Here is a 13,313-nt window from a genome sequence, read left to right as displayed (position 1 = left end):
TATGACCGGAAAATTGGCATGCATGCCAAAGTTTTGAAAATCACCTGTGTAAGTATTTTTCTTTATTTTAATGGCACGCTTAGAGACAAACACATGCTCAAACACATTTCTCCCAAGAAGGCCTATTTGTAAAGCCCGTCGAAAGTTAGAAGCAAAAAGCACACTGCTTAAATTCCTGCATCTTCCGCAGATGTCATGCAAGTTCACACTATTCGCAACTTTCACAGAGGGTGGCGACACCATGCGGCAGCCGTCGTAACCCTCGATAAGGGGATGCCCGCGCAGCCTGCCCACTCGGCATCGGAGGTACAGTGCGCTGGTGCGTTGTTTTTAGTTGCGGTAGCTTTTTACGGCGGTTTTTCTCAACTCGGTAGTGAACAACAAAGCTCAGACAGGTACTGCGAGTCGTAGTGGCATTCTTTTGACGTATCGTTTCCTCAGTATGAGCAAGAAGTACAAGAGCAACAAAATGTGCTGTGTGCCGCAGTGCACACACCGTGCAGTCAAAGGCGAGGTAAGCCTACACTCGTTTCCTTGTGATGAACGACTGAAAAAGGAGTGGGCAGTGAAACTGCGAATTGGGAAGCCTGTCACGAAAACGATGATGGTGTGCAGCGCACACTTTGTGCCCGAAGATTTCTTCTGGGGTACAACTGGTAAGTGAATATTTTGTACTTGCGTACGTCTCTTGATTTTTTTTTGGCGGGACACCTTGTTTACTGCGTGATCAACATCTATGTTCGCTGCCAGCTCTGACGAAACACCAGATCGCGTGCTTTTACCATGCAGAAAAACATACCGGTTGCAGGCAGCCCTTGGTAGAGGGGACGGATAACTTCTGGCCACTTCGAATTTTTTAACATGCACGAAAATATGGCTGCGCGAGCGCTTTCTGTATTTCGCCCCTATCAAAATGTTCCCACCGTGACTGGCACCAAATCCGTGAACTTGTGCTCAGCGCTCGAACGTCAGAGCTTGGACCCGGGAGAAAAGGTTTTGGTTGCAGCACTTGAATGTAGCGTTATTCAAGAGATAAAAGCAGGGTTTCCGGAGGCTGTGTACTTCGATGCTTGCGGATGCACCAGCGGACTGAGCTCGTCCTTTCGAGCGAAATACAAAATGGGGGAGACATGCACATAATTGCTCCTAGGTATAAATGCGTGTAGTGAAGCCCAACAATGCCCCGGAATCAAAAAAAAATAGTTCATTTGATTGCTTTGCAGGCATTTACTAGCCATACAGATGTGAGCACGTTTACCAGTATGATTTATTTTTATTATTTACAGCTTTGTGTTACCTTCATCGAGTGTGCGATAACGGGTGCAGCTATGAAGCTGATTAGGCAAATTTTGTTAATTATATGTTAATTATTCACTGTATGCTGCACATTGCAATCACATTCTTGAAAAATATTAATTATATTCATGAACGAGTTCCTTGATTTATTGCCCCTTGTTCCGCAGCGTCATTCTGCATGCCCCAGAACTGGGTGCACGTATCTCAAGACCTATTATACTTAACAGGTTCTGTAGGTTGCATTAGAATTCAGTTAATACAGTTTTCAAGACAGGTTACATTGTCCGCATAAAAATAATTCAGAAGATAATTGATTAAATTTTGGGTACTTAGGTGCACAGACCTGATAATTATACAGTGTTTGCCGAGCCCAAAACGCACTCAGTGATGACAGTATTCATGCGACCTATTACCATGATTATTTTTTAATAAAGCCGTGAAGATTAAAAATAATCACTGTGTATATACTTATCAGAAGTTTGTAAGATAGAATGGCAGCATTTTCGTAGCATTCCTTAAAAGGCACTAAAATGTCTAACTTATACGTACTTTCCAACTAAGTACGTATGGCACGCTTGAAGTTAAACAAATTCTTTTGGATTATTTTCTTACTTGCCCCTTACTAGCGTTTATTTTTTGTCCTTGATTTCAGTGGCTATGAGTCGTAGTTATGTGTTCCTTTTGGTTGTATAAAGAATGTGTGCCTCCTAATAACAGCATGGGAAATATGTGACTAAGACTGTGATCTCATATTGTCAAGCACCACAAATTTGGAGACCAGCCCGGAGACAACTGAAGAAGACGGCAGTACCATCACGGTGTCTACCTGTGCGGAGCCTTGATAACAAAGATCCAGCAAGAAACCAGGCATCAGCTGAAAGAGCCTTGCGAGCATCGGCAAGAGCAGCAAGTAAGCCACTTTTTACAAAATCTGCAATTCACAAACAGCCATGAACCGGTTATGAAGTGAGATGGTAACTGTTAAAGCCTATGCGCTTATGGCGCTTATTATAGACTAAGTACATGCAAATACCTTTCTAAATTCTGTGACGAGACGTTTGTTGGTATTTTGTACATTCTCATTTTCTGGAAAGCGGGCAGCATATTTTTCTGCGCCGCTAATTTTGCACGATATTTGAATCAGACAAACTTTGAAGCCATTGTCATTATTTGCAGGCAAAGAAACTACACTTGATAGTGACATTTTCTCGGTATGTGTCTTTCAGGACTCCAGACTGTTGATCCACTTGACGGCCTGATAGATGATTCAGAAAGTGCAAGTCTAGCCTGTGTAAGTTTTGAATAAAATTCATGTGATCAAGCTTCCAAAGCTCGATATGGCCTTCTTCATAGCTGGTTACATTAAGCAAATCAGTTCGACACCTAAACGAGTTTAGGGGTGGCTAAAAACTTGCATTCTCACAATGTGTAACTCACTTCTGGATGCCCTGTTATGCGAGATATACAAGTATTATGTACATTTTTATTCAAAAACATTTGCAGTGTTAAACTTTGCTTTCAGTATTTGTATTCAGTGTAGCATTGTTCATGTATTCAATGTCAATGTAGCAAAAACATACCATTTCTGCCTTGTTCGTAAAGTTTGTCTATCCATTATCTGTCTGTATTATCAGGAAATCATCAGTACGTGAAAGTGGAAGCAAGGTCACAGAGCACACGGGGGAAGATGACGCTGCTGAGGCTCTTCTTCACCTTGCTGCCCACCCAAGAGAGTTTGAAGACATGGATAGTGCTGCAATCGACACCCTCCTGCAGTTTAACCAGAGGCAGACTGCATCTATTAATAAGGCTGTGCAGGTTAACCCAGGCACCGTACCCGGCACTTGTAGAACACTCATTGACCTGTTTCACAGTGATGCTTGTGTTAAAGCTTTCACAGGTGTAGAGGATTTGAGACTTCTTATGGCTATTGCTAATGCTGTGGCTGAAGTTGACGATATGAAATCTGAAAGGAGTGTATTAGAACGAGTGACAATAGTGCTTGTTCGCCTGAAGACTTTTCTGTCCTTTAGGTGCTTAGCCACATTATTTTCAGTGTCTGAGACGACAGTACACCGTTATTTTTATGGCACAATACGCCCCTTGGCAGCTGTCCTGGAAGCAGCTATCCCATGGCCGAGCAAGGCAGAAGTGCAACAGAATCAGCCTCAATGCTTTGCAATGTACAGGGATGTCAGAATCGTGCTTGACTGCACAGAAGTTGAGGTGGAAAAATCTCATTGTGCGTCATGTCGAATTCTTACATATTCCCACTACAAAGGTGTTCACACAGTTAAAGTTTTGGTTGGTGTATCCCCAGGTGCACTAATCACATTTTTGAGTGACTGTTTTGGAGGCCGTGCCTCTGATAAAGCGTGTGTGGATGATTCAAATATATTGGGTAGACTAGAGCCTTTCAAGGATGACGTCATGGTAGACAAAGGGTTCAATATTGACAGTAGATGTGTAAGCCTGGGGATTGGTGTTGTGCAGCCTCCATTTCTGCGGAAGCAGGCACAGTTTTCACAGGAAGATGCAGCCAAAACCCTGCAAGTTGCCCGGGCACGTGTACATGTAGAAAGGGCGATTCAACGCTTGAAACTGTTTAGAATACTGAAGGGCCCATTGCCCTGGGAGATGTTGGCCGTTGTTGATGAGGCAATGATTATCATAGCCGGCATCGTTAATCTGTCTGCACCTGTGCTCGCAGACAGAAGATTTTAGATGTTTTTGACTCGTGCACATACAGACAGTGGTGTGTATGTAGGGTTACGTTCAACAATTTCAGCCAGTTGCTCACCTTTGAACAATAAACACAGGAAATCTTTCGTTGAATGTGTGTGTGTAAGTGACCACATGTGTTGAAAATTAAGCTTTACAGAATTTTTAAAAATCGCCCGTGGAGGTAGCATAATTCTTAATGTCGAGCTGGGTTATTCGATGAGGCGGACATTAGTAGCACAAGAAATCGAAACACATATTCAACTAATTAACTTTTCTGTTAATAACTTTACGACACATATTGCAATTTACAAATTGTAGCCGGTGAGCTGGTCAGGTGTATCCACTTGGAATGAATTTCCAGAATGACACCAGTTTGGAGATATGCACCATCAAACTCGCCGTAAAAATGCACTGTTGTACTGTTACTTTTTTAACAATGTGCTGTTTTATACATTGAAGTACAAAAGTCTCAGGAGGTTAACTTTGCTTAAATATAAGTAGAGTTGGATTGTGTGTTTTGGATGTTTGTTTCATTGATGACCAGATTGTAGACATTCTTGCATGTTTATTTTTCATGCAGTCTCCTGTCTGACATACTTGACAAGCTCTGGCAAGTAATGTTCAAAATAAACATACTGCAATCGCCGGATCAAGCTGTCAATAAATGACATACACCTCCTCACAACTATTATCAAAGATTCCACCTCACTGTACACAATAAGGTGGGCTTCTTCCAAGTCCAAAAGAAATAGTCCCAATTGCACTTGTGTGTAGTAGCAATGTGTCGGTCTCAAGGTATAATTTTCGCCTTGGGACAAAATGTACGGCACTTTCTTCTGCTTTACAAGGTCGGAAATTCTTTCCGTTTTGCCACGTGTTGGACTTTTAATTTCCAGCAAGACAGCTGGCTTTCCATCTCTGAAAACAATTCCATCTGGGCTGAAGCCAAGCCATGGAACTATAGGGTTTACAACAAGGCCCACTGTCGACACTGCATCACCAGTGTTCAATGCATATTCTTCGAGAGCTGGCTTCTCGCAAGCCTTGCCATATCTCGTGGCGTCGTTTCCTGCAAAGTTCTGCGTGAGCAGTTTCACAATTTTGTCTTGCCAGCTGCGTGCTAGTGATGGCACAAATCTGTACAACGTATGACACTTGCTACCAGTAATTCGGAGCATGCGCTCCCTTTGCCACTGCGTACTGTTTTGCTCAACTGTCTGAGCACAAATTCTAGCTGCCTGTGCCGAGTTCACAGCCACCATGTCCTCGTAAAACTTTGAGAGATCACAGCTCAAATGCTTCATAAGAGCTCTGCAAATTTTTAACCTGTTCCAGTCTGTAAACGCAACTTCGTGGAACTGCAGTTCCTTGAACTTCTGCGCGTGTCGGCTGGCAAGGATGTGCTGCAGTATCAGGTCCGGTTCACAGCCTGTGTTTTCACAGCATAGGTTCACAGCACTTTCTTGAATGCTTGCACTTTCAAGGCAGCGGCCCTCCACATGCCTTGCTAGGGCGCTTTGTGGCGCAGCAGCAATAAGCTGCTGTCGGATTGCATCGAGTTTCTGCGTGTCCAACCGGATCCTTGATGAAGACTGCACATGACACAAGTCCTTGATTTTTCTGGCCTTGTAAATGTTCTTCCCTTTTAGTTTGCCCCATGCTTGCTTCACATCGGTGGAAGTGAGCAGGTCCAGGTTCTGGATGCCGGTTCTACAGCAATGAACAAAATGTATTACATGTAAATAAAGCATTTGCAATCGCAAGCTGAGAGTCCTGTGAGAAGAGTAGCATATTCATACACAGACAAGAAACAGTTCGTCAACCTGTGTTTAATTGTACAAACTTAACTGCAAATTGTGTACATATATGCGAAAGAAACAACTTTATAAATGCTACTCTTTGATTACAAATCACCTTTGTGCATGCTTACCTGTTTGTAAAAAGTAGCATTGCAATCATGTGCTTGCATCGAACAGAGTTCCCTGCTTTGCACGAGCAGTGGCCCTGCAAGAAAAAAAAACAATGTACTCGCTGCATTTCAGGACAGGCACTTTTGATGTCATCTGAATAAATGTGATATCATCGTGCCGTTCTTACTTAACGGCCTTACGCATCTGCACGACCACAAATAAAAATAAAATTAAGCGCTGGAGTAGTACTGGAAGAAACACCTTTGTGGCGTGGGCACGCAAATCAAGTTTAACAGAACCAGTTCATCGGGGGATGACCACATCAAATTAATGTTCCTACGGCGATGTAAACAGCTTTATGGCATGCCTGAACATTTGGCATGTGCTGTGCGATGGCATAGATCACGCTTCGGCAGTCAAATGGAATCAAATGCCTTTTGTTTACGAGCGCATAAAAGCAGCGTAGTTTCTGCTGTGCAAAGCGAGGGTAGGGTGTACACGGTCGTTCACTCTTAGCTAGACCACGCGAGCCCGTGGCCGCCCTCTTTTCGCTTCGATGCGCATCCGCGTATCGAAGCGAAAAGGCAAACGACAAGAAGCAGGAGCTTCAGATCCCTCTACACTTGTGTTACTTTGCTTCCATGCGCGGCGTGTCGGTCACACTGGCCCTCCGAAAAGCGCAGCCATGCGCTCACATGTTGTAGCTGAGAGTGGACGTCCGTGTACACGTATTCCAGGCCACACGCACCACCATCAAGAGTTTCATTCGCACGCAGCGAATAAAAAACTGCTCTGCGGTAAACAAAGTTGCGGCCGCACAAGCGAAGTCGGCGAGAATACCTCATCGAACAATGGGACCCTGACCACGAGGAAAATAAATAAGCCAGTAAACAGTACTTGAACCCACCTTTATGGTTTCGTCGCTCCTAAATTCGAACCACAGCTCGTGCGGTTGTCGCCGCACTTGTGACGTCTGCAGGCACAATCCTTGGACGGTATACGACGACGCTGTACTTTCCTTCAAACCACAGCAAATGATGTGCCCCGCGTTCAAAACTTCTTCTCCTTCAATAAGACACCGAACACGCGTTTCTGAACCCCCAATGTGCGACATAATAGATCCTAGAGTCGGCGGCCTTCTAAATAAAGCCATGACAAAACGGCGGCTGCGGCCGGAAAGACTATGCGACTCGAAGTGACGCGCACACTGTCCGGCAGCCTCTTCTCAATCCCCTTAACGACAGCCATATTGAATTTCCAGTGGCGCCCCCTATAGGCGGTGAAAGTTGCGAATAGGTACTTTAACTGTCGCAGGCACTTTCGCCACATTTACTTAGAGTACTACTAGCAATATTAGTAGGAAATTATGCCGAGAGAACATCTTCGTGGGTGCCGTGGGAAAACCCACAGGCTACGTACGCTTAAGCCACCTCGGTAAATACTGCGCCTGCCTTATGCAATGAGGTTGTGTGAAATAAGGTAGTTAAAATTTATCGCATGTTTTTTTCGTATAGTTGCACGTAGCTTCAGTTTTACGTTTGAAGCTATTTACATGCTGTGTGAGGAAATTGAAGCCGTCCGTGTAGACGCCCGGTGCAGCACGCGCTGTGATATCACCGAATGAGTTACAGGGCTGGTATAGGCTTGGTTCTGGCCCAAATTTATGGCCTGGTGACAGGTGCAGAAGAGAGATTATATTAATGGTCTCTCGGCCGTGTTCTCCGAAATTATTTTTGTAACAGGATATCGCCAGCTTTTGTCAAGCAATTCGTCGGCATCTATTGCGATCATTTTACCCAGCGTTACTCGATCAATAATTACGACAGGCATGTTGACAACACCTTTTCTATACTCTTGCGGACAGTTGTGGTGAACTTGTTGTCTATTCTGAATGGGCTATGAAGTCAAACCTTCGGTAACTTGTCATTAGCCACTTTGCATACCTTTGAACGTAGGTTGAACGGACTGTCGAATGTGAAAACGAGGTTCTGCTTCTGATCGTACCCGAACATGGCTTCAAATTTGGTATCCACATGGAGCGTCTTGTTAAGCTGGGTGATACTGCAGCCCTGTTTCACAAAGAAAACGCTTTGTCTCAATAGTGTGTCTAGATTTTTGGCTATGTGCAACAAAATGTTCATATTCAAATGACTAACACAACACGGGACAAGCTAAAATGTCCTTTTTAATGGGGGGAATAATCTTCGGCCTGCATATTACAGCAGGTGAACTCGGCCTGCAAAAATCCGAGTAAGTTTCATGTCCCGAGGCAGTTCGAGAAGCAGATGTACTGTAGATAACAGTAATATAATATCGTAGTAAATCTAAATAAATAATGTGGTTGAATGTGCCAAAGCTGCACATTAATGCATCAGTGACACCGTAGCGGACAATTCTAGAATTATTTTAGCAGCTTTGGTGTTTTTAAGAATGCACACCAATATAAGTGTGTTTTCGCAGCACCACACCATAGTCACACTGCAGAGGCACCGCCAGCATGTTATTTACCGCACAAAACATAGGCACAATTCATATTAAAAAACTGCACAGTGAATAGGCATCAGACTGCATATTCTGCGGCCGTTGACCAAGCCGTGCTTGCTTCAGATGACGTAAAATAGAGTCATTGTAATTTAACATGGGTGATCCTCCCGCTTCATGGTGGATGTTTTTCGGGCTTGACTAAACATCCCAGGATTTCCCGAAAAGTCCCTTTTAGAGGTCGGCATAGAATTTGACTGTCCGCGAAGGCTCAAAAGGAGACTCGTTGATCATAAAGCACACTTTGCCAGGAAAACACATTTCGCTGCTGGCCAAACTATCTCTATCCATCCTGTCTTCTGTTATTGTTTTGGTTAAGGAAATGAACGACGTAATGAGGGCTCTACTACTACGGGAAAGCGCTCGTCAACCACAAAAAGCGAGGTGCATAGTGTTAGGCTGCTAAGCACGAGGTCGCGGAATCGAATCCCGGCCATGGCGGCTGTATTTTGATGCGAGCGAAATGCCGGAAACACCCGTGCAATTAGATTTAAGTGCACGCTAAAGAATCCCAGGTGGTCCAAATTAATACGGGGTCCCCCACTACGGCGCGCCTCTTAATCAGATGGTGGTTTTGGCACGTAAAACACCATAACTTAAATCGCTTAAATAAGTAATTAAATTTCCAATGTTTCTTCTGCGTGTATGTTATTACACTTTCTTAAAATAAAAAGCACTTACTGCGTTTGTGTTAGCACTCGCTGCCTTCGCGGATGTGTATTACACGTCACTCATGCGAAAATTACCTATGTTTTTATTGTTCTGTTTCATCGCACTTTCTCCAATGACGCGCCTATAATCAGATACGTTTTAATAGTGTCGATACGCTATTAATTACTGTGCAAAATGTGTTAAAAATAAATTGCATCCTTACAGTGCACCCCCATGTAACTCTCCGTAAATACTACGGTATTTACTCGCGTAATCAACGCACTCTCAACTTCAGCCGTCAAAATTGGGATTTTTTTTTCTCCCGCGTAATAAACGCACCCTGGGCTTGCTGCCGTGAAGTAGGAGATACACAGTACGATTCGGCGTCCGATATGGCGACGGCGGGCACTGATTGTTTCGGACGCCGTATCAGACGCCGAATTGTACCGTGTGTCTCCTACGATTATTGCGATAGCAATCGTTTGGACACTCCAGGCACATTTTTTCCGTCGGCCCGACGATCATGGTTCTATCTCCCGCATTCCAGGGAGGAAAACGGGGAGGAAAGGCGCATTATTTCGTCGCGCGCATGGCGCCGCTGCGTAGGAGGGGGGGGGGGGGGGGGGGGCGCAGCAATGCCAAATTGCTCGGCCGCGCTCCCTATCTTTAAAGCGATCTGCGTAGGGGGCTGATCAAGTCTAGGTGGGACGGTGGCTTATACCTTTGTGCGTGGCCAGTTATAGCCACTCAGTTTACGTTGAAGCGATACACGGCACGAAGGTCACTTCGCTGGCTGTTGCTGCCGCGATTCCTCACACCAGCGTTTCGACAGTGAGTGTCCGCAGTCATCGAGTGTGATTGGTTCATGTTTGCCTGTGCGCGCTGACACCATGCTGGTTAAATTACTTTGCAAGTTTATACGGCCGATAAACTACTATCTTTACTTCGTATAGCTCTCTACGCATTTGCTATCGCAATCGATGGTTCGCGTTTCGGACAAAACTACGGCTTTCTTAGAGTTGGGGGGGGGCGGGGGGTGGGGGGGAAATCGCTTAAAATTTTACCCCGTATAATAAACGCATTCCTCAACTTTCCGCATATATTTAAGGAAAGAAAGTGCGTTCATTATGCGAGTAAAAGCGGTAGTTGCTACTTCTTTTCGACAGGGGCAAAATACAAAAAAAAAAAAAAATAGGCAGTGCCCGTCTTGCTATGGATATCGACATTACAAAGATTATCTATGGCACGACACACCGTATTGCCACCACAGGCACAGGTTATGTAAAGGGGTGCATGAAGCCGGGTTGCTCTCTCGTTCATCCCACTGAACACGCTACGCCACCTAGTGCCGCCTCCGTAAAGTGCGCGCGTAGTGCGTGTATGAATATATATGCAGATAAGATTATCCGTGCGGTACCTATCAGAGTACAAACTACTCGGTGACCCAACCTAACACAAGTGTGAAATTGGGTCACGGGGTAGTCCGTACTCGCAGGTCACTATTGACACATTAATCAGAATATATTATTTGAGAAGTTGAATAATTATACTACGAAATAATTATGTAGTTAGGCGTAATACAAAATAGTTGGACTTGCTCCAATCGATAGCAAATAAGATTACTTTAGTTTTGTCCAGCTACGTGGCATTACAGACTGTTAAAATGTGGCACAAGTTACGTGGCACCCTTAGAATATAAACCGTTTATCTGTATTAATTCAAACATTTTTGTTGGCATTTAGCCTAGACGATGATGCTTCCGTTGCTATTCTTCTTTCATCAATGTGGACGCTAGGTGGTGACTAGCCGTCGCACACCATTCGATAATTCGCAGCTTTGATGATTACTATTTAATTACTGGTTTTAACTCCAGCATTACAACAGTACTGTTGAAGGATGACGCCGCAAGAGGCACTAACTCTTTACGCTGAATTCACACGGGAACGTAAAATCAGGCCTTATCCGGGGGTCGAACAGTAACGTGGTGACGTCACATGACACAAGCGCCACCGGGCAAGGTCGCACTCACACGCCATGTAGGAGCACGATCGCAGAATCCGCCATAGTTGCTCCAACGCTGTCGGATTGCCGTAGCACTGAAGGCGAGGGCGTTCTTCTCCGTGCCTCGGTCTGATCATCGCATTTGCGTTTATCGCCACCAAATCAACCAAATAAGAAGTCATATTTGCAATTAGAAACGCGATTCGACGATAGATAGCTAGCTTAGCGAGCCAGACCAGGGTAGCACAAGTTGAGAACTTGAGCCTGCATGCTAGACAGACGATAGACTACCGCCAAGCGGATGGGCATAAATAATTGCCAGCATTTTCAATCTTGCCTGGAAGCGAATAAATTAATTTATTAGAAAAATGCTGACTCGGTTAGCGCTGCACCTTTTGATGACGCACGCATCACGTGATAAGCTGTGCGCTACAAACAATTTTTGCTCCTTTCCGTCGTGTGAATTTCGCTGTACGCGATTTTAAAGACATGATTCGTTGTTGAGATATTCAGCGACAAGGATTCGCTTTTTGTCACTCCGATACAAAACAGAGTGCGCAATTACCGCTAGAACCACTGTCCACACTATTTTCGACGCTGTCATGACGTACGGCACTTGCAAAGACCCGGGGTGGAATATTAAAACGGTTCGGAAAGCGAACCGTTACACTTTGCCTCTTTCGGATTGGACAGAACTGTCCTTGCGTTACCGGCTGTCTGAGACAGCGGGGCGCAGCCGCAAAATGTGGACACGCCACGTAACTGCCAATAATTTTTTTAAGTGAAACCGTCGTCGGCTGAGAGCAGAACCGGCGAAGAGGCAGTTCGCTTTGGGTTGTGTTGTTGTGGCTTGGCTGTTGATTTAGGACCCTGTCCGCGCGCGTCAGCCGCGCTGCCCCGGACACCTGCGCGCGTCGCCCACGCGCGCGTTGTTTGCTTCGGAGGCTATCACTTGACGTCTGCTTGGCGTTGCTCTTTGGGTGTCGTCGATTTCTGGAAGTGCGATACGCGTTCGAAGGCATGACGGAAAAGATTTGGCGTCGTCACTGTCAGCTTTCTAAACATAGGTTTTGCAGGCTTCGCCACGAGCTGGAGTTGACTCAGGTGTAAGCGTACCAGTGGCCATTCCACGGAGAAGAACGAATTGCGAGCTGCGGTTCATCGCCACCCGCCTGCGGCTTCCAGAGGTCTTTCCGAAAAAAAGAGCATTACTCCTAATGGCGAGATCCCTGTCGCCGACACTGTCCACGAAGTTGTTTTCCTAATTACTGTCGCTGGCCGGTGGAACGGCTGGCTCAGCTTTCCTGTGACCCCAGCTGTCAAAGCCAATGCCAAGCAGACATTTGCACAGCGAGATCGCCAGCGTCTATAGCACGCAGATCGCCATTCAGCAGCCAGAAGGGTTCAACCCCGGCAGCTCTACGACTGTAGATCTCAGGACTGGAAGAGTAGAGATCTCTGATTTGGCTGCCATTTTTCACGCGAGTGTTAAGTGTCCTGTGTCGCAGAGAATCCTTTGTCGGTGTCGGCGGCGTTGTCAGTGAGCGACAATTTTCATATATATTTAGGTACATCTATATATGCCCCGCCTTGCTATATGAAATGCGGTATATGCGGGTTATACGTGTATTGCTAGACCAGTCTATCAATGAAGTTGCTCATACCTTGACTTTCATTCTTGACCAAATTATTAATCGGAAGTTTCAGAATGACAGCCAGAAACAAATGTTATGAAACAAAACAGCGACCGTGTAGCTTAAATATATTGTCAGACGTAGTAATTAAACGTGCGAAACAATAGCTGAAACCTGTAAATAATTTTTTTTGGCGTGGCTGTTCACAACCTCCGGGATCGGCCCACGCAGGAGGCCGCGTTTCTACCAATCAGAGCCGCGCGCGCCGCTCAGTTTCTTGCGACACTATCCAGATGGCGCTCGCCTCCGCGCATCCATGGCAGCGGCGGTGCCCGCCTTGCGGGGGACAGAAAACAAGAAGAACCAGAAAACTCACCTTCGTGCATAGCGTTCGCCGCTAGCATTTCCCGGCAAATATTACGGTTACATAAGGTGCAGTTGCCGGGAAGCGCGAGAAGCAGTCAAACATCTTTGAATGCTACCGTTCAAGCATCCTCCAATTGTTTCTCTAGTTCGGGAGTGCCACAATTTCGTTCTCAATTTCGCCTTACAGCGC

General features: G+C 45.4%; 2 protein-coding genes across 2 annotated transcripts; one reads left to right on the top strand and one right to left on the bottom strand.

Annotated features, from left to right (window-relative positions):
* Window positions 1-225: 225 nt before the first annotated feature.
* Window positions 226-5,060, top strand: LOC125944817 (uncharacterized). Its single transcript, XM_049666183.1, has 3 exons — window positions 226-656; window positions 2,057-2,206; window positions 2,523-5,060. Exon 3 carries the CDS (start codon window positions 3,040-3,042, stop codon window positions 4,018-4,020), a length of 981 nt encoding a protein of 326 aa, XP_049522140.1. The 5' UTR covers window positions 226-656; window positions 2,057-2,206; window positions 2,523-3,039; the 3' UTR covers window positions 4,021-5,060.
* LOC119450744 (uncharacterized) lies at window positions 4,593-6,057 on the bottom strand. The gene is made up of 3 exons (XM_049666597.1): window positions 5,951-6,057; window positions 5,004-5,730; window positions 4,593-4,655 (listed from the first exon to the last, which is right to left on the bottom strand). Exons 1-3 carry the CDS (start codon window positions 6,055-6,057, stop codon window positions 4,593-4,595), a joined length of 897 nt encoding a protein of 298 aa, XP_049522554.1.
* Window positions 6,058-13,313: the final 7,256 nt, after the last annotated feature.

The sequence above is a fragment of the Dermacentor silvarum genome, chromosome 4 (assembly GCF_013339745.2).
Source record: "Dermacentor silvarum isolate Dsil-2018 chromosome 4, BIME_Dsil_1.4, whole genome shotgun sequence".
In the NCBI taxonomy this organism is placed as follows: Eukaryota; Metazoa; Arthropoda; class Arachnida; order Ixodida; family Ixodidae; genus Dermacentor; species Dermacentor silvarum.
The sequence above is the reverse complement of the archived record's forward strand: the minus strand, read 5'-3'. Positions and strand labels throughout refer to the sequence as shown.

Excerpts from the sequence above, each read along its gene's own strand:
- LOC125944817 (XM_049666183.1), top strand. The coding sequence starts at position 3,040 with ATGGATAGTGCTGCAATCGACACCCTCCTGCAGTTTAACCAGAGGCAG.
- LOC119450744 (XM_049666597.1), bottom strand. The coding sequence starts at position 6,057 with ATGCAGCGAGTACATTGTTTTTTTTTCTTGCAGGGCCACTGCTCGTGC. Across the intron at positions 5,731-5,950 it reads ATGCTACTTTTTACAAACAG|AACCGGCATCCAGAACCTGG; the intron begins GTAAGCATGCAC and ends TCATTGCTGTAG. Across the intron at positions 4,656-5,003 it reads CTGGTGATGCAGTGTCGACA|TATGTTTATTTTGAACATTA; the intron begins GTGGGCCTTGTT and ends CGGCGATTGCAG.